Source organism: Necator americanus, chromosome IV (genome assembly GCF_031761385.1).
Source record: "Necator americanus strain Aroian chromosome IV, whole genome shotgun sequence".
NCBI classification, from domain to species: Eukaryota; Metazoa; Nematoda; class Chromadorea; order Rhabditida; family Ancylostomatidae; genus Necator; species Necator americanus.
In genome coordinates this window covers 31,461,742-31,480,614 of record NC_087374.1, presented here as the reverse complement: position 1 = coordinate 31,480,614, position 18,873 = coordinate 31,461,742, and the positions used below count along the sequence as shown (strand labels likewise).

General features: G+C 41.2%; 2 protein-coding genes across 5 annotated transcripts; both read right to left on the bottom strand.

Annotated features, from left to right (window-relative positions):
• Positions 1-1,457: 1,457 nt before the first annotated feature.
• Positions 1,458-6,211, bottom strand: RB195_003362 (uncharacterized protein; the record flags this gene model as incomplete). Of its 2 annotated transcripts, none has more annotated exons than XM_013446846.2 (5): positions 1,458-1,622; positions 1,760-1,815; positions 1,885-1,951; positions 3,599-3,669; positions 6,196-6,211. In XM_013446846.2, 5 exons carry the CDS (start codon positions 6,209-6,211, stop codon positions 1,458-1,460), a joined length of 375 nt encoding a protein of 124 aa, XP_013302300.2. The 2 variants fall into 2 exon arrangements, with proteins under 2 accessions (XP_013302300.2, XP_064056866.1); XM_064200985.1 differs by lacking the exon at positions 6,196-6,211 and adding an exon at positions 4,388-4,409.
• A 4,830-nt stretch (positions 6,212-11,041) lies between these two features.
• On the bottom strand, positions 11,042-18,494 carry RB195_003361 (uncharacterized protein; the record flags this gene model as incomplete). 3 transcript variants are annotated; one of them, XM_064200983.1, is made up of 22 exons in its annotated part: positions 11,042-11,140; positions 11,196-11,345; positions 11,401-11,512; positions 11,572-11,798; positions 11,874-11,975; positions 12,104-12,172; positions 12,232-12,327; positions 12,662-12,733; positions 12,798-12,976; positions 13,042-13,173; positions 13,420-13,550; positions 13,643-13,734; positions 13,967-14,039; positions 14,448-14,538; positions 14,603-14,718; positions 14,777-14,913; positions 14,970-15,085; positions 16,902-17,000; positions 17,072-17,117; positions 17,183-17,255; positions 18,099-18,282; positions 18,386-18,494. In XM_064200983.1, the coding sequence occupies 22 exons, from the start codon at positions 18,492-18,494 to the stop codon at positions 11,042-11,044; spliced, it is 2,505 nt and encodes an 834-aa protein (XP_064056863.1). The 3 variants fall into 3 exon arrangements, with proteins under 3 accessions (XP_064056863.1, XP_064056864.1, XP_064056865.1); XM_064200984.1 differs by lacking the exons at positions 18,099-18,282; positions 18,386-18,494 and adding an exon at positions 17,889-17,923; XM_064200982.1 differs by lacking the exons at positions 18,099-18,282; positions 18,386-18,494 and having other exon boundaries at positions 17,183-17,248.
• Positions 18,495-18,873: the final 379 nt, after the last annotated feature.

The window sequence follows — 18,873 nt, the reverse complement described above, 5'->3', positions numbered from 1 at the left end:
ACAATTTGTTCGCCGCTTTTCTATGAAGTCTACAAAAAATGCAGTCAAAAGCAGGACGCTTAGCGAGAGAAACAACGGTTAAAAGAGCAACAATTACAGTAACTAAAATGAAAATTTCATTGTACCCATCACAATTTTGCAGCGAAGACCTCAACAGGAGAAAATTACTCAATTGCGGAGTCAGTAGGCAAGTTTATGAACCTAGAACCTACATAAAATGTAATTCTATACATGAGTAGAATACTATACATATAGTAGAATATATATGGAATACACATGATACATAAAATACATATATACATGGAAAACTAGAAGCTACGTAAAATATATCCTTACGTAAAATACAGTTTTTTTTGGAGAAGCTATCACTTTGGTTGCTTAAACGGCTGCGCACGAAACGACTCGAAGCGTTTGGAATCGAGGTGGGACCATTGTGAACTGCAGCACCTAACGGGTGGTATCAGGGGTCCTCATTCGATCCTAACTGCTACGCTCCACCGCTCTGTTTCTAGCGCAGCCGCTTACGCAACTGCATCGTGCTTCATAGCGTTTTGACCAAGCTAATGTAGGGCCGTTATGTCCTTGCACTCGCCGGATTTGGAATACTTCCAGAGGAATGGATACAGATGCAGTCGTAACGATTGTAATAGAAAGCGATGCAGTAATTTAGAGAAGATGTCGGTGTAGTTCGTATATATCTTCCAAAATACAGGTGTTCGCTAAAACCACAATTAAAGGCAGCATACCACGAATCTAGGGTGGTGCGGATTTCAGGTGGAGTATCCGTACACGAGGTCGTAGATTATGGAGGGCGGGGTGGTTCCGCTGATCTCTCCCTGAATCACTGCAAGCAGCCGGCCCCTGAATGATGTTTTGTACGACGCCTTCTATTGCAGCGCGCCATCCTTGCACGCGTAGCGTCCCTTACTGCCTATCGGGGCAGTCCGAATTGATTTTCGACGAATCGCAGTGCGGAGGCGGCGCAAGGGGTGGAGCGTTGCAATGGATGGCATCGTACGAAGCAGCATTCTGGAGGCGGCTGTTTGCAGTGATGCAGGGAGGGATGAGCGGAACACCCCCGTCTCCATAATCTACGACCCCGTATACGGATACTCCACCTGAAATTCGCACCACTTCAGATTCGTGGTATGCTTCCTTTAAGTGGTATCAAAGAGTGTCGAAGAGCGATGCGACGCATTATATCACGGCTTCCACGAGACTAATTTCACATCGCACTGATTATCCTAGTTCGAAGTACCGCTGATCTTTTACGGTCCGTGGGAACTGGCGTCGGACGGACCGACTGAAAGAGGAACAATTTTACATTTTATATAATGAAGGGATTACTGTAGAGCCTAAACAAAAAGGTGACATGGTTCGTGTATCCGTCAGATTGAAGGGGCATATTTCAGCACAAGAGGAAGAAACAATCGTATATTTATTTTGAATAAAAAAATTCATAAAACTGCGAACTCGTCATGCATAATCAAGTAAGTGTTATTGGATTTCCGCCATATTTGCGCTGTTTTCATCTTGATGTCACCCATCTTTTCACTTTTGACGTCAACATTCATAGTGATGATAATGTAATCGCCAGCCATTTCGTACTTCTCCTCTGTGGGCTTAACAGAAAGTACATAAATTTTTGTTCAACGTTCAAACAAGTCAATACGATTGTGTGTTTAACTTAGGTTGACATTTTTCCGAAGAAAATTCCAGAACTAGTTACTTGTTTTGTAGTAAAATGTCAGTTAAACACCTTGTATGTCGTTTTCCCCAAACGTTGGTCCCATTCCATCAATTTTGGCTTGATTTCTGTAATGATCAAAAGTGTGTCGCACAAAAAACATGCGTTAAAAGTTAATAAACTTAAATACATCCCACCTTTCCCCCAAACTCCGCTTTTTCCAATTTCAATAAAAACAGCATCCGGGTCATAAAACGCTGCTATCTGAAATATTTCTGAATCTTTTCGTGAATTTTCATTGAAAAATACTTCGTATTTTTATTAACATTAATTATTTGCAGAAATTATTGTATAAACAAATTTAAAAACTAGCTGTTTACCTATAGGAATGACCGACCAACGAAAATTTATGTTATTTGTGTCTAAAAGTCAGGATTTGTTGCAAGCGTAAACCAGTTATCATCGATTACTGCGTTTATGACTAGTTGAGAATTTAGTAAAGTGAAAAAGTGCATTTTGTTGACCGTTCGACCTGTTAATTAGTGAGAAATGTTGTTTTAGCGGACACATCAAGGTGATTTCCAAGATTTCCTCTAAATTCTCGGAGCGCTCAAAAATACCTAGGAGTGCAGCATAATATAAGGCGTTACAAAATTTTAGCCTCCATCCACCCATTTTTTGGCATCAGAACAATGCTCACTGCTTGTTGCACGCTTACTACTGGAGAGATGCCCAATTTTCTAAAGACTACAGATGAACTGCGTCTGATCCTGTTCATTCTTCACCCGTGGCCCCGTCTTACTACCATTCGTTTCCAGCACTGGAGCTGCATCTACAAGAGAAGAAATCGATTATCGGAAACGGCTGAAAAATTTCGCGCTTCTTCGACACCGCAGCCGCCAGACTTGTGGATTTCTAGGAGTGATAGTCTTGTACTGCGTTGGACATACATACGTAGTGGATCAACGTAGTGGGTCAACCTTACACAGGGTGTCCGTAAAGTCATGGTGCGCTTTTGATCGATCACAAGAAAGCAACGAAACAAGATAGAAACGTGGAATCTTAACCAAAAAAAAAAGAAATCTCTTCACGTTTCTTACCTATTCAGCGCAGTTCGAAGTGGCCTACATTTGTTGCACTATACATATTTAAACGACACTCAAGTTCTAACACCATCTGTTCTGATATGAGTGAGTAACCTCTGTGATTCTCTGTTTTGAATGATTGATGTCGTTGATACTTTCACTGAACACATATTGTTCCACATACCTTCCACAAGTAAAAGTCTAGGTAAATCAGATCCGAGGATCGTGATGGCCATGGTTTGATATAACCTGCCCACCAACCGCTAGGGAGATGATTTATCCAGAAACTCACGAACAATGTCGGTGTCATGTCGAAAGATGACACCTTCTCAGAATTATGGCATTGCAACTGTACTCCAACATGTCAATGCAGCTGTCTGCTCCTCTAATGAAGATAAGCCTATCACTTTATCATGGATCAGGCCATACCATACGTTCAACAGTTTAGGTTTTTACATTCGTCCGTACTGAACGGAGAAACATGGGTTTTTGGCCGTATTCGAACGTAATGGCGATGAGATACAGAGATACAGATTCTACAAAGATGGAATTTCCCCCGATCGCTAACCACAGTCGTTCGTGGAGTTGCGTCATCACCTGTGTGCGTACACCCTCATCATAGTACAAAAAACTTGGAGGGTTTTCTTTTTATTTCGTGAAGATTTCACATTTCTATCAGGGTTTGTTGCTTTCCTGAGACCCGTCAAAAGCGCATCACGACTTGACAGACATCTTGAATTTTATGAATATTTTATTTATTTCATGTAAATTATTATTATTAATTTATTTTTATTTTATGTAGATGAAGACGTAAATAATTACTCACTTTGTCGATATTCCCTTCTTCAAGGCTTTTCTTCATTTCAAGGATAAGTGGCGCTAGGATGGACTTTGCTTCTAAAAAAATAAAATAAAACACTGCATATAATATAGTCTAAAATTTTCCAGAAAATTCAAAAAGCAAAATACCGTGAGATTGACGATTTTTCAATCCTTATGAAAAGGGAGAGTTAAGGGTACAGGTCATACGTACAAGTTCGAATACGCCTAATTTTTTATAACTTTCTTGAAAAATGGCGTGGAAAGAAGATCGATGATGGGAATTCTCCACGAAGCACCCAAGAACTGCAAGGTTTGTGATCCATTGGCCATTTGTTACAAAACAGTGCACGAGGAAAGATGATCTGGTAGGGGCGGAAAACGTTCGGAATAGCCTCAAATTCATCTACAAAAGTAGTTCTAACAGTGGAAGCAGCAACAGTAAGCCTTTTTGTGCTTCTTGTTTCAGAGGTGCATTCTTTAGCTTTTATGAAGTACTTCAGCTGACTAGAAATAGTCATCGCCTTCAAAAACCGATGATCCCATTTTTTTGTGGAGTAGACTCCTCAGGTGAGCTGTTTGAATCAATCAGTCAAATCTGGGATTGGTTGGAAAACCGCTGAGGTAAAATCAAAAGACAAGATGACTAGAGATCCGAACAAATATGCTAATAATCGACTATGGAAGGAGGAAAGAGATATTATGGCAATTTTGCCGATGGAACACAGATGATAGCAAACGTAGCGAGGCTTGGGTGTGGGTCTCAAACCATCTCGTCAAAGGGGAGAACGCATACCTAGGACGCAACTTGACTTCATGCCATAAAATGTCGCTGTCAAATGTTTTTCGTCAAGTATATGCCTTACTGAAATGTCACATCGTCGTCAACGCAGCGTCGTCTGCTTATCCTTACCAAAATAATACCTTTAAAAAATTATGGTGATCGGTATGGACCTGTTCGAGTGAAGTGGCAGCAACTAAAAGAGACAGAAACCAACGTTATTTCGCTATACAATAGCCACATCCTAAGAACGTCAAAGACACCCAGCGGCTCACGAGTCGTGAGATGTTCAAAGCAGCAGGCTGCGTACCCGGTACAAAAAGGACCCACTTCAATCACTGAAAACGATAAAAGCAACAGATTCAGTCCACCCAGCAGCAGAGCTATGGTATTTACGAGTTTAGAATCCTATACACTCCCTTGAGGAGTTTCTGAAATAAGCCCTGGCAGAAAAGAGGTTTTCCTTGAAAAGGCAGCGAAACCCAACAACATCTATCAAAAAGAAGATGAGGAAGCGACCGAGTGCTCAAGTCGCAGAACTTCTATCTCACAACATCAGGATTTTTGCTGCCATATTCGAGAAATTGTCCATGTGTCCATTAACCAATCCGATTCCGTCACAAATTTCGATAGCATCAGTCAACTCCACAGCTTCTGATGGAGAAGCATCATGAGGAACAAAAACTGCTGCATCTCGCATTCTTCGAGTTGGAGAAAGCATTCGGTAGCATTCATTTCGCCCGAATTAATGTGGTGCGCTTAAAGAAATCGTGAACGGATAGGCGCTGGCTTTGTTTGAGTTACGTCTCTTACGTCTCACCTTCAGAAAGACTGAGTTATGACGGATAACATGAAATTGTGATTACTCGTTCTAACCATATCTACAAACGACAGCATTATGCCGAGGCTAGACGTAACTCGCGTTGCTGGAAGTAATGGAACACGCCTCCGATGGTGCCGTCGCTCTGTACATGTTGACAACAGCACCCTCCACGGAGCAGATTTAGTTGTATCAAGCAGCAATACAGGGGATGGCTGCGGAATACGATTCATTCAGACATGAAGCTAGTTGACACCCATCTTAGGCAAACACAAGATCCTACGCAAGCCAAGAAAAACGGATCCAGTCATTAAACAGAACAAGTGCTGAAGAAAAAGATCCTCTTTCCGCCTAGGAAATAATTATTCAAATATAAAGTCAGATAAATGTCACTGGTGTATCAATCCACTTGGGATGCGCCAACGCGTCTTACTGGGATACGTATTCGATGGGGTTTTTGAACGTGTTGGCCTATACAATGATTTGCGGGGGCCAGCCGATGATCAAGTCAGTGTTTTTATCCTCCCAGACAAGTCTGCTACCAATTTATCGACCCCGGAAGGATGGAAGGCTTGATTTGCACTGGGACGAATTCGAACCCTCGACTGTGTGGCTACAACGGACCTCTAACCGACTGCGCCACACCCGCCCATTATTCAGATATATGGCATCCCTATGTGAAAAGATTGCTATTTGGGAGCTGAGACTAACTTCCGAATCATCTTCTATGTGTTTACTATTCTTCTAACACTTCTACGTGAAAGATGAACCAAATAAACCAATATAAAGATAAAGTTTCTGGCGTTAATCAATCCGCTTGGGATGCTCCGCCACGTTCACTTCAATTCAGAATCGTTTGAGGTTTTTACGAACTTGTCTGGCTGGCCTATACAATGAATTGCGGGGGCTAGCCGTTGTGTCAAGTCAGTGTTTTTATCCCCGATTGAACTATTGCATCAAAAAACGAGATATGATGCCATGCAGAGCAGCATCAATCACATACCTGGACTGGAGCCCATGGCTGGTTGAAGAGGTGAGCTTCCGTTTGCCGTTCTTTCCCTTTTTATACTGACGCCATTTTATACAACGCCCAGTAAACGATCAATCAATTGCAACAAGGACAGAGGTGTCAGACAAATGGTTAGAGATTACGGTGCTGTTCCACTGCACGAAATAAAGTAAAAGATAAATGGACAATCAATTGCTTAGCACTGCTCAATCAGGGCGACGTTTTTTTTTTTAAAGGTTTTCCAACTTGTTCAACCTGTGCCCCCGATTCCGTATTTCTATAATGCAGCGCCACAAAACTGCCACTGAAGACGTACACTGCTAGTTTTGAAGAGTGCATATTAATGTGGTTTGTCTGTCTTATTTGATCAAGACAAATTCAATCACCTCATAATCAACTGTACACTCATTGTTCTTTGAACTGTATGATGACAGTTGGGTTGTGCAAAGAGTACAGCAAAGAAAAAAAAAAGTCTGCAGAGGTTGCACGACTATGTAAGTGCAAATGAACTAATGTTTGAAGAAGGAGACGAATTATTCTACGCTAAATACGAAATTTAGAATCTGACAACTGAGGAACAATCGCATCATATATTCCATCCATCTCAACTGTGCCGTTGTAGACTTAAAGGCATCAATCCACGAATCTAAGGTGGTACGGATTTCAGGTGGAGTATTCGTATACGGGATAGTAGATTATGGAGAGGGGGTGATTTCGTCCATTTCTTCCTAATTGCGGTAAAAAACGGCCCAGAAGATACGACTTCGGGTGTTCTGGCGCACTATTTTCTACAAGGAGTTCGAATGGAGCGCGCCAGCCTTGTGTACGCGCCGCATCATCCGGGCCGCATTTTTTTACGGCAATTAGGAAGAAATGTACGGAATCATCCCCCTCTCCATAAGGTACTATCCCGTACACGAATAGTCCACCTGAAATCCGTACCACCTGAGATTCGTGGGGTGATGCCTTTAAATAGCATCAAAATATCCTGAACAATAGGGCAATCTGCACCGCCTACAGCTATCCTAAAATCGTTCCCGCAGTTCTTCTCCGAAAACCGCACAGCACGAAGAGTTACATGACTAACTGACTGACCATGACTCAACTTGATGTGTTTGAGCGCAATACAGGACAGGCGATCTCAACAACGATAAATGTGTGCAACATACCTCATGACATCGATTCCAGTGAAAAATTCGCAGCTGTTTGGATTCGGTTTGCGTTGGGGAACGGTGAAGAGGGCCCCCCGGCGGACTCTTCGCGAATGCCTCCGAGACTTTACGTGTTCAGTGGGGATACCAGGGGAATACGCGCACCTACCTCGTCGGAGTAACAAGTCCAGTTTTTATTGAGGCTCGGACAACCGTCTTAGATACTCTTCTGACCATAGAGACGCAAAGAACTACACAGTTATAAGAAAATATGTGAAGAAGAATGGAAATTTTCCTAAGAAATTTGAAGATATTATATACATCATCCTCCCATGTTTCACGCGAGGCTTTCTTACGGAAATTTTCATTCTTCTTCTCTTGCTTCTGGCAGAGTTACAAATTTGAGATTACCTCACATCACAAAATTCCAGTGGATGTCCCTGATTCTCTAAAATAATTTACTAGCTCGTGAATTATCTCCTAGCTGATGATGTAGCGTATGATTAGCAATAAGTAAGCACAGTCACCTATTTATACGGCATCAAAGATGAATCTCTTTAGAATACGTATTGTCGCTAATTGCTGCGCCAAGGGATGATCCAGGGATGCTCGAAGATCACACCGCCTGGCTCTGCCAAGGAGAACTATGAAACTGGGCGCTGGCTAGTGGTCTGCGTGTAAGAGTCATAGCGGATCTGCATTCTGATACCACTGAAACGAAGAATCGATCCATGTTAGGATGCGGAGTTCGGTAAATTGTTTTCCACTGTCGGCCGGCCACGGATTCGTTGGCGGACGCTGGTCTGCCACCCTGCTTTCATTGGTGTATATGTACCTCAACTATTTACCTGTTTGAAGTTTCTTTTGTACAAAGATGGTCTACATAGGACTCTGACTTACACTATTGACAATAAAAACCAGTTTTTTGAATAGTAATGGATGGAGAAAAGTAGTTTTCTACTGCAAACCATGACTAATTTTACGTCTCTCATCGTCTCTTATCATTCAAAAACCGATTTTTATTCTCAGCGGTGTAAGTCAGTGTTCTGTGTAGACCATGTGTCCACAAAAAGATGCTCCAGATACCTAAATAGTTAAATTATACACTAATGAAGGCATGATGGTAGGCCAACGTCCGTTTGCTCCGTCAGCGAATGGCCGGCAGTGCAAAACAGTTCGCCGAACTCCTCATCCCAGCAGAGATGGATAGATTTTTCGTTTCACTGGTATCAGAATCGGTGTGCTCCGTCAGTGAAGCCACTTTTTTTCTCACTTGCCAGATTCTAAATGTCGTCTCTAGCTCTAGAAATAGTTCGTTTTCTCCCCTCAAACAATATTTCTTCGTTTTTTCCCTCAAACATTAGTTCATCTGCAATTACATAGTCGTTCAACTTCTGCAGACTTTTTCTCTCTTGTACATTTCCTGCCCAACCCAATAATTATCTAACATTTCAAAGAACATTGAGTGTATAGGATTGGATACGACAGCACTAAATTTGCCGTAATCAAATGAAACCACGCAGGCCAAATACATGCATTGCACTTTTCAAAACTACTTCTGTACGTCTTCAGTCGTAGTTTTGTTGCTCTGCTCCATATGAATAAGTAATTGGGAACACAGATTCAGCAAGTAGATAAAACCACCTCCGGCAAAAAGTGCGAAGAGACACATTTTTTTTTTGTCGCGTTCATGTTCCCCACATCACTTTGTCGTCGAATGCAAACCATTTGTTGCTTCATGCCAATAAAATATGTTAGGTTGGTTTTCCTCGAAGCTTTCCAAGGTGCTTGACTTTGGAGAAAGCGATAAGGATAACGTAGTGGCCTATGGATTAGTTTGTAATGGCGGGATAAAACGTTCCGCTCTATATAATTTCCTCCTGGGACTCCAACACAATGTGTTGTATGTGATATTCTTCTCTCCACGGAATCGTTAGACTCTTGCCCACCCATGTTTTAATATTTTCAACTCCCTGGCTTTGAACATGTTCTGTAGTGCTTATGACATTGTAGCTTTTGTCTCTCTCTTACAGTATCCAATGCATGTCAACACCGTTTCTTTCAGTAGAGAATGAACGACCAATTGCACCACAAAGCGAAGATGGGACCCATGGAATAACTATGTCGATTAACACACTGTACTGGGTCATAACACAAATAATCAAACATATACTAAGCCGGCGGAGTACTTCTAGACACTAAACCGGTAAAAATTAATGACTAAAAGGAGCTAAAAGTGGTCATTAAAAGTTTACCAGAAAGTTAGAAGAGAACTGTAGAAAGTAAGGACAGTGCAACTTATGCAGGAAAAGTTCTTTTTTATCTTAATTCTAAAAAATAAACGAAGTATAGAATGCCACATTATCGATGGGATGACACAACATATGTTTTTATTATATTTGCATGAGGCCGTCGCAGAAGGCACTGATTGCAATTACCTAATCACGCAATTTTTTTTCTTGCAGCAGAACAACACACGAAAAAAGGTCCCATATTTTCGGGAGGTCTACCCCTTAACTTGATAGCAAAGGTGTAGACAGGAAGACACAATAATTAAGAGAGCACAATTCGAAACATTCATCGCACGTATAAAATCTGGGCTATTCGTGTAACAACAACAGTAAACAAACAATAGTAACAACATTAAACAACTCTAGATGGAAATCTCATACATTTACATAAAAGTGGAGTTTTTCACATAAACAACCGGTGACTGCACTGAAACAACAACTGTGAAATGCTTGCCGTGTTTCCCACTTTGGATCCAGTACTAGAAACCAGCCTATATTCCACTTTTCCGTAATTCTGCACAATTTAATGCATAGGATCAATCAATCAATACAATCTTTTGGAATCAAAGAAACATAATTTGTACTATAATATATGATCACATGAAGAAAATCAAACTGTCCTCAAAGATTGACAATATCAGTAGAGTAAGGGTAGCTCAAACATCAGCGAACGTTTCAGCCTTCTTGCACATGTGAATGTTAGACAAACGGAAAAACGATGTGCAAGAAAAAAACAGTAATATTTCAGGCTGTGTTGGTGCCGGTACAAAAGCTGTTTCAAGAAACCTTTCATTGAAATTTTCGAAATTAGTAACATGAAACGTATAGTCGGGTCAAAACGACATGAAACACGGACATTTGCGCAAAAGCGGAGCGGTGGAGCGTAGCGGTTGGGATCGTGTAAGGATCCACGCTACCGCCACACACCTCTGCTGTTCACCGTGGTCCCACCTCGATTCCAACCGCTGTCTCCACCGCACCGCTTCCGAGCGCGGCCGCTTGCGCAACGGTCCGTGTTTCATGTCGTTTTGACCCAACTATATGTATTGAGTTGTGAGAGTACAGACGTCATAGAATGCAAACGCTCCGAAGACGGACACATTAACCCGCGAACATTAGGCGTGAGATATGTTGCTCCAAGGAACTATAGACTACTGACATGATTTCTACGTATCGAATTGTGTGCCTCAAGTTAGTTTTGGTATCTACGATGTCTTCACTATGTATTATAACATATTTACGTGTTGATTTAGGACATAGCTGCCGATAGGTAGGGATTGAGAAGTCCGCAGCAATTTCGCGGATAATCTCGCCCCTCACCTCTGAGGCAAACAAATGTCTTGCTTAGATAGGCATGTCCTCCAACGTAACAACAACAGCCAGTTGAAACAAGTCCATTCATGGCTTCGAAAGATTCCCAGGAAGTTTCTTTAATGATCTTTTTATGTTAGTCGTCGGCTTCCGTATCGTTGCCTTCCGTTCCTTCATGTGTTTCTTCTGAAATAGAAAGCAATAAAGCTAAGTAAAGATGTAGAAATCATCCAAAAATCACCTTTTCCTCCACTGCCCTAGCTTCTCTCCCCGAGGCTCCTTTTTTGGCCAGAGTAAATGTCATGGAACGACCTCCGAACACATCCTCATGCTTCTCTAATTCTCCTTGCTCCTTCATGAGCGACTTCCTTGCTGCTAAGGAGATCGACTTCTGAATTGAAGAGACTTTCAAAATACCACAAAGAAAGGAGAAAGGAAGAACTGACATCTGAAGGACCTTCGTCCTCGACGTGTTCGTCAAGGAATTTCCGGGTGCTCTCTGAAGAGTCCAGTTCATGGAAAACAAACTTCTTTGGTTTGTATACAAGACGAGCAGCTCTGAAACTTTTGAGTGCAACTTCAAACATGCACGAGAACTCCTTCTCGTCGACGCTTACCGTTCTGCTTCTCTCTGCAGCATCTTTTCCTCGTACTGTTGATGGTGACGTTCTCGCTGCTCTTGCTTTCGTTTTGCCTTTTCTCTTTCTAACTTCTTCTTGTCCGAAAGAGTTTCCTCATCAGTTTCATTGTCGCTATTGCTACTACTGCTACCTTCTGCACTTCGATGGAAAGCACGATCTGTTTCCTCCACACTAGGTAGCTCAGGCAGAAGTACTTCTTCTTCCTAAGTTAAGTTAGGGAATTAATTTAAGTTAGAGTCATAATAATCTTTAAAAGATAAAAGATCAGGTGAGTTCACCTCTTCATCCTGATCCTCGTCCTGCATAGAGTTTACCATCTTAGCTTTTTCTTTCTGTTGTACAGACAAACTACGTTTGAACTGGTCAGTGTTTTCGTCTACCTTAAAATAGAAGGGAATGCCGTAGTAATTTCTGATAGACAGCTATAAACAATAAATACGTGTCGTAACATAAACGCCACTATACGTATCATTTTAAATCGCAATAACACACATACAACAAAAGTTACCTCGAAGTCCAGATCACTGAACAACTTTGTGAAACGATCATCTTCAAGAATAGAAGAAGCATTAATTGCCTGAAAAAAGTGAAGGACTTTTAGCAACGGCCTAGAATCTTATTTTCAGCTTACACTACCTTCTTTTTATCATTTTTCTTTTTCTTGGCCGAGCTACTTGCATTAATCTCAGTTGCTGCTTCAGCTTGAAGTCGAGCTGCCAACTCCTTATTCACCTGAAAATGGTTATCTATGTGGTACTTAAAGTTGTAAAGCGGAAAATAGCAAATGTGTTTGAAATCAAACACGAAAAACTATAGAAAATTCAATATTAATCAAACAAGTTGAAATCAAACAAGCACACATCATAGACCAGTCAGCGCTGTCTTAACCTCAAGATTAAAGAATTGACTAACTGCGAAAGAATTATTGCGACCCATTCGTACGCATCAATCAAGGAAGTTTTCCCGTCGATTTCTGCTCCCAAAAGGTTCACAACTATCTTTTGTCCGGTATACTTATGTTTATGAGTTCCATACAGGAGAAAAAAGAAGCTAGAAAAGGATATACCTTTGGTAAAACTGATTGTTGCTTATCTTTGATGACCCTGTTCTCACGTTCTTGAAGCATGAGATCTTGTACCTGGAAAAGAAACATTTTTCTTGCAGAATCCTGGTAGTAAAACTTTGTTGAAACATAAAATTACCTTCCGATCCCTATATTTCTCATAAGCAAATGGTTGCGTGATGAGCTGAGCTTTGTCATAGAGTCTCCTGTCCAAGAAATAGCCGTGCATGTAGGCCCTTAGCACGGAACTTCCAATAAGATGCGAAAGGCTAAGCTGTTCCAGTTCATCCTTCGTGACGAATTTGTAGTCGTCGTACACTGAAAAAAATGACGAACGTTCGAAGCAGAGAAGCAATGTGAGCAATTTATTTTCATATTCTTACGGGAGGCTGATTGGCTTTCCTCCAATTCTTCGGTTATAGTTTCGAGATATGAACACCACTTTGGCGCTGGACCAAGAGCAGGGATGAAAAACTGCAGCATACGAGGTGCTTCGTTCGCGAAAAACATTAAGCCTGAAAAAAAGAAACTAGGGCAGAATTGGGATAACGACAGAAATCTTTCAAGCTATTCTTCATTCATTGATAAATAAAACGACTAGTCATACTGTTCACATATAGAATTGCAATAAAATCATTTTTATTAACGTCTTCTCTCACATGGGCACTTTGAAAAAGAGCAGAAAATAAAAATGTTGAAGAAATTTGATGTCTATGACAATAACTAAACGATTGCTTGCAATAAGCAAGTACTACACTTACCAGAATTGGGATAACGACAGAAATCGTTCAAGCCATTCTCCGTTTCAACAGCAGCAAATGGTTTTCCATCGTTCTCATTCCAGATCTTTAGAACGCGGCCATCCATACTCAGCACGAGATTTTCATTCTCTCTAAAGGAATTATAAAGGTGAAAAAGGATGCAGATTCTTTCGAAATACTGTACATTACATGTTCGACAACAATGAGCTGACGCTAAAATAACCTCAAAACAAAATCGATCTTCTTGATTGGCAATCCATTTATATGATCCTTGACAATTAAAGGTTTACAAGAACGAATATCGTACATGAGGACCTGCAAATTTTCAACTACACACGGTAAAGAGTATCCGTTCACAACATTTTAAATTATTCTATCACAAACTTTTACCAAATATTGGTAAAAATAGAGAATATTTGATAAATTCGTGATGAGATGATTCAAAGCTGATGGCTTATTGATTCAACTTTGAACACAATAGTATAGCCAACGTCATTTTTTCAGCCTCAAAAGTAAATGCAATATAGAAATAAGGACGACACCTGACCTGACCATTACTTGTTCCAACACCGAGCCGCAAAGCATCCCGGAAACTCACGGATGTTATTTCCACAGTGGACCTGAATGTTTTAATAGTGGATAAAGAATGAAGTACACAGCATGTATCAATGGAGATGCGCCTGCGCGCCCGACTTTAATTGGGGATCGTTCGAGGTTTATGAGCACGCATGTAGCTCACGCAACGACTTGAGGAGCTAGCTGGTGGATCAAGTAGGGACTTTTATCCTTCTATACGAGTCTGGTTTTTGCAATTTACAGACCAGCGAAGAAAAGCTTGGTTGGCGCCAGAGCGGTCTCGAATAATCGAACATGCAGTCACACCCACATCTACCGAGAGATAATGAACTTACTAACTCTCTTGTACTAGGAATACCACCAAAATACTAGAAATGTAGGTTTACAATAAATAGAGTATAGCCAAGCGAAGAAAGAGTATTTAAATCTTCGAAATCAACGAAAACTCTTACTTTATTTCAGTCAAGTGTGGCAAGCAATCCAGGACTCCAACTCTTGATTTGTCTCGATGATCCCATGCTTCCACTTGACCTTCCGTTGTTCCTTCAACTTTGCTGATACAGACAAATCAAAATGAAGTATTGAACAGAATAAGATTTGGGATTACCGCATACGAAAAGTTGGTGAGAGTCGGCGAACTGGCAACAATTCAGTGCAGAGCCATTGGTCTGAAGGGGAGAGAGCCACTCACCTAACTCCAAATTCAAGCGGTACACCTCAGTACTTGAAGAAAAAGTTATCACATGAAAAAAATAGAATATAAACACGTAAACTGAATTACCTAGCACCAACGAGGTAAAGGTCACTGCTCTCCATAGAGAAAGCCATATCGCGTCCGCAGCGAGGCATACGCATCCGAAAATACCTCCCAAACGCAGCATGCATTTCCAGAAAACGATCTTCTTCCAGGAGGACGATCTTAAAGATGTAGCAAAGTAGCAGCTACAGCAACAGCAACAAGTCAAACAACAGACCTTAGAGTAATCATCGCTTAATGGTATTAATTTAACGACAGCAGCGTCGAGACCTCGTTGGAACTTTTGAGAAAGATTTTCCAAATCATAGCACTTTAACCATGACTTGTAACAACCTAAACACGTCTCTGATAGGATATGCACAGACAAAAAAAAGCACATGTAAAACAAAGCAGTAAATGTGATCAACGGTTAAATCTGGCTCAGAAAAAAAATTGAACATGTCTACTCCGGTTGGCAGGAAACAAAAAACCTTCTTAACTGAGGCGTTCGCAATTTCATTCCCTTTGGAACTAAAGAAATACTAGCAGGGACAGGTAGACTCTTATAAGTATAAAGTGTCTGGCGTTAATCAATGCGGTTGGAATGCGCCACCACGTTCACTTCAATTTAGAATCCTTTATAGCTTACGAACGCGTAACCATAGATGCGATAGTCGGAGCCGGTGCTCTGACCCCTTCATTTTTGAACGGTTGGGGCAGGGACCTCCTTCACCTTTAAACGGTTGGCGAAATTACCCTCTTCATTTTGGACGGTTGGCGAAAGGACCCCCTTCACTTGAGCTGCACCCCATGAGCTAAACCCCCATCATCTGAGGAAGGTCCGGCTTCTGCCTTTTGCACCTATGCGCGTAACTGGCTGATACAGTGACTTGCGGGGGCTAGCCGATGTGTCAAGTCAGTGTTTTTATCCTTCCAAACAAGTTTGGTACCAATTTATCGACCCCGGAGGGATGAAAGGTTTGGTGAGCACTGGGGCGGGATTCGAACCTCCGATCGATCGCGCAAGCAGAAACTCACTCACACTCGAAAGTCACATTGTGCTGCCCCGCAAAACAAAAAAAAAGTAGCTTGAAGCATGTGCCCAGTACTATAATACAGGAATGGGTAAAGAAAATGGAAAACGGATTTTTTGTTTGCTGTTCCGCCTCTAGGCTATTAAGAAATAGGCGAAACAGATCACTGACATCAACCGAGGCTCGTTAGCGTGAAAGGTGTGATTTAGGAATAGATGGAAATTTTTTCGACATGTATGACTGAAACAGACAATACAGGTTCATATTCTGTTTCTTTTTGCAGAAAAATAGCCACATAGTTGTGAAAATAGAGGTAAAGGAGGTAAAAAGGTAAATTTGTGGAATCCGAGTACTTGCAAGCCTATGAGTCACCCAGCGTTTATATCCTCTTAGATAAGTCTGACACGGATTCATCGACCCTGGAGGAATAAAGGTCGGTTTTGAACAAAGTATCGATCGTACAGTCAGAACAAAACCTCTTACCGACTGCGCTACACCAGCCCCTAGGCAAAAATAGCAAAACCCGGAAATTTCTGTACTTTTATGTAGATTGTGGTAGTTTCATGTTCAACGAAAAATAATTGGTATGCTATGGTCAGCCGGAGAATCAAAGAAATCAGTTCCATTATATTACTTCTTTTTAATTAAATAATGGATCTGTAGGCCAAAAAAGCAAATCATTATGATAACTGAGTGGTCTCACATCACTAGCATTAAGAGATTATTACACACAAAACTCAGGATCAAAAAAATAAAGCACATGGAACTTATCACTTTGTGGGACTGATCAACTACATGCGAACTAAGCGCAGGGTACAATGATCACAAAACAAATTATCTTTTTGGAAGAGAACGTTGACTTCATGGATCTACTGAACTCTGCGCTTTCTTCCTGGGCTCAGTGAAGCCTCACTAAGTGAGTTTATTAAGCTGATTACGAAAGTAACTATCTCTTTAAGAGTCATTCTTCGTCTGAACACAAACCCATAAATTTGAACTCATGTGACCTCGATTTACACTTCAATGCTCTTTACATTTCAGGAACGGATCCAGAAAAGAAAATATTTGAGTTCTTAAAGGGGAATCTGAACACCCAAGCTTTCCTTAGCTATTATTATAAAAGGCTTTGAACCAACCTGTAGCAAAAACATATCTGCCATCACGAGAAACATTGACGGTATGGCTGACATCAGGCATTTCAAAATCTTGAATTAATTGAACCCGCCTACGTACATCTGCAACTATTTCCAGTATTTTTCATAAACTACAACTTAGTTCAAAGTAAGATTATCTGTGAAATACCCACCGATGCTTTTTCGCTCTGCTTTCCTTCTCGCCTCGGAGCTCATCCACTGAAGAACAAAAACACATTCAAGCGGAAGATTAGATGGATAAGTATTATGAAAATAGCACATACTTCTGGAATACTCTTTCCAGCGCTTAAGTTGTATATCTTCACATCGTTGATGGATGCGACTTGCATCTGTACACTATAAAACGTAATCGTTTGTATAACATTCGAGTCCCATTATGAACATGGACACGGGTGACATTTCAATTGCATCAAATTGTGGAATGATATAATGGGATTAAAATGTCACTAGCGTATTATTGCAATAATGGAGGGAATGTAAAGCCCACTCAACATCAAAAAACAGAATGTGAGAATGTTTCCATTCTCCGCCCATCACTAAGTAGAAGTTTTATAATAATTGGATGAATAATGTCGAGTTGAGAAGTTTTACTATGGAAACGCCTAAGTGCAGATCTAAAATCCAATATTCCCGAGAATATTCTACTTTTTAACGAACGAGAAATCGAGGACTAAATCTTCGTCGAATCCGAAGCCCTGAAGTTGTACTGTGAGTTTATTTGGAAAAATCCATTGAGGGATGAGTGGAGAAAGTTTTTATTTTTCTCAAACCTTTGTACTCGAAACCTTGTACCTTTGAAACAACTCAATCTATACGAAGTTCTAGAGGGCTTCACGTATTCTGATAGTTCAGAAGGAATTTCTTGATATTCGTATGTACATGTGTTTCATGTCTCTAAGGCTCTGAATTTGAGATGATATTTACTAAACCATTTTTCCAGAGATATTTGCAATAAAAGTAATTTCCAACCCAGATAACAGCATCGTAGCGAGAACGAATATCATACTTTATTCTAGCACCTTATTTGGGGTGTGAAAGTACGCACACGGTCACGACATCGCAATCAGTAGCCAATTTTGTGTATGCATTCACAGAATAAACGGAATTCGTTCCCGTTACGATACCGTTTCCGAAATCAATGGTAGAACGAAATAAGAAACTATTCTAAAAAAAACGCACTTCCTTATCGCGAATTCTGCACCACAGTACACTAGTTTGGCCAAAGAGAGATATTCATCAAGAGAAGCGATGATGGAAACTTCGAAGGGACATGAACCCAAGAAAAAACCGACAGTGACAACGTTAGGAGAAGGTCGACGGATCAGGACCACATCATATCCGAAGGAAACCACAAGACAAAACCCTGGAGATCAACTATCGGCCTCCTTCCACTCCAAAACCCTTCCACCGGTACTCAAACGAACCAAACCAAAAATCTGGAGCACTTCATCGCCTCAAAATGGCACCAACAACAAGCCTTGCCTCCGCCACATAACATGCTCCAAACCGAAAGCGAGCTCCATCGGGGGCCGGTGCGTACACTTTGGCGCCGAGCCAATACACCTTTGGCGTCATTCGTGTTGCGTGTTATTTTGGGCCAGCGCTGGCATTTTGCCAATGGATGCATCCGCGGCGCAGGTGGTTGCGTTGCGTATCCCTACTCGGCACTCATGTGTTCCCTGAGCGAACGGACGCATACTCCAGAGACCGTTAGCTCCACAGATCTTCATTTTATAAAGAGTTGTGGTGTGTTGATTCTCATCCTTCGTCCGTGAGAAGTTCGCTGTACCGTCTTGGCGTGACGGAACAGTTCTACGTTGTGCACTTTTTTATTTCGATTTTCCTATCAGTCCCAAAGTATCGGGGCGTGCAAACGTCCGACCGATGTTTTTCTGCAACATGTATCAGTTCATTTTTGCCACAACGCGACCCCATTCCTTTTGTGAATTGCACG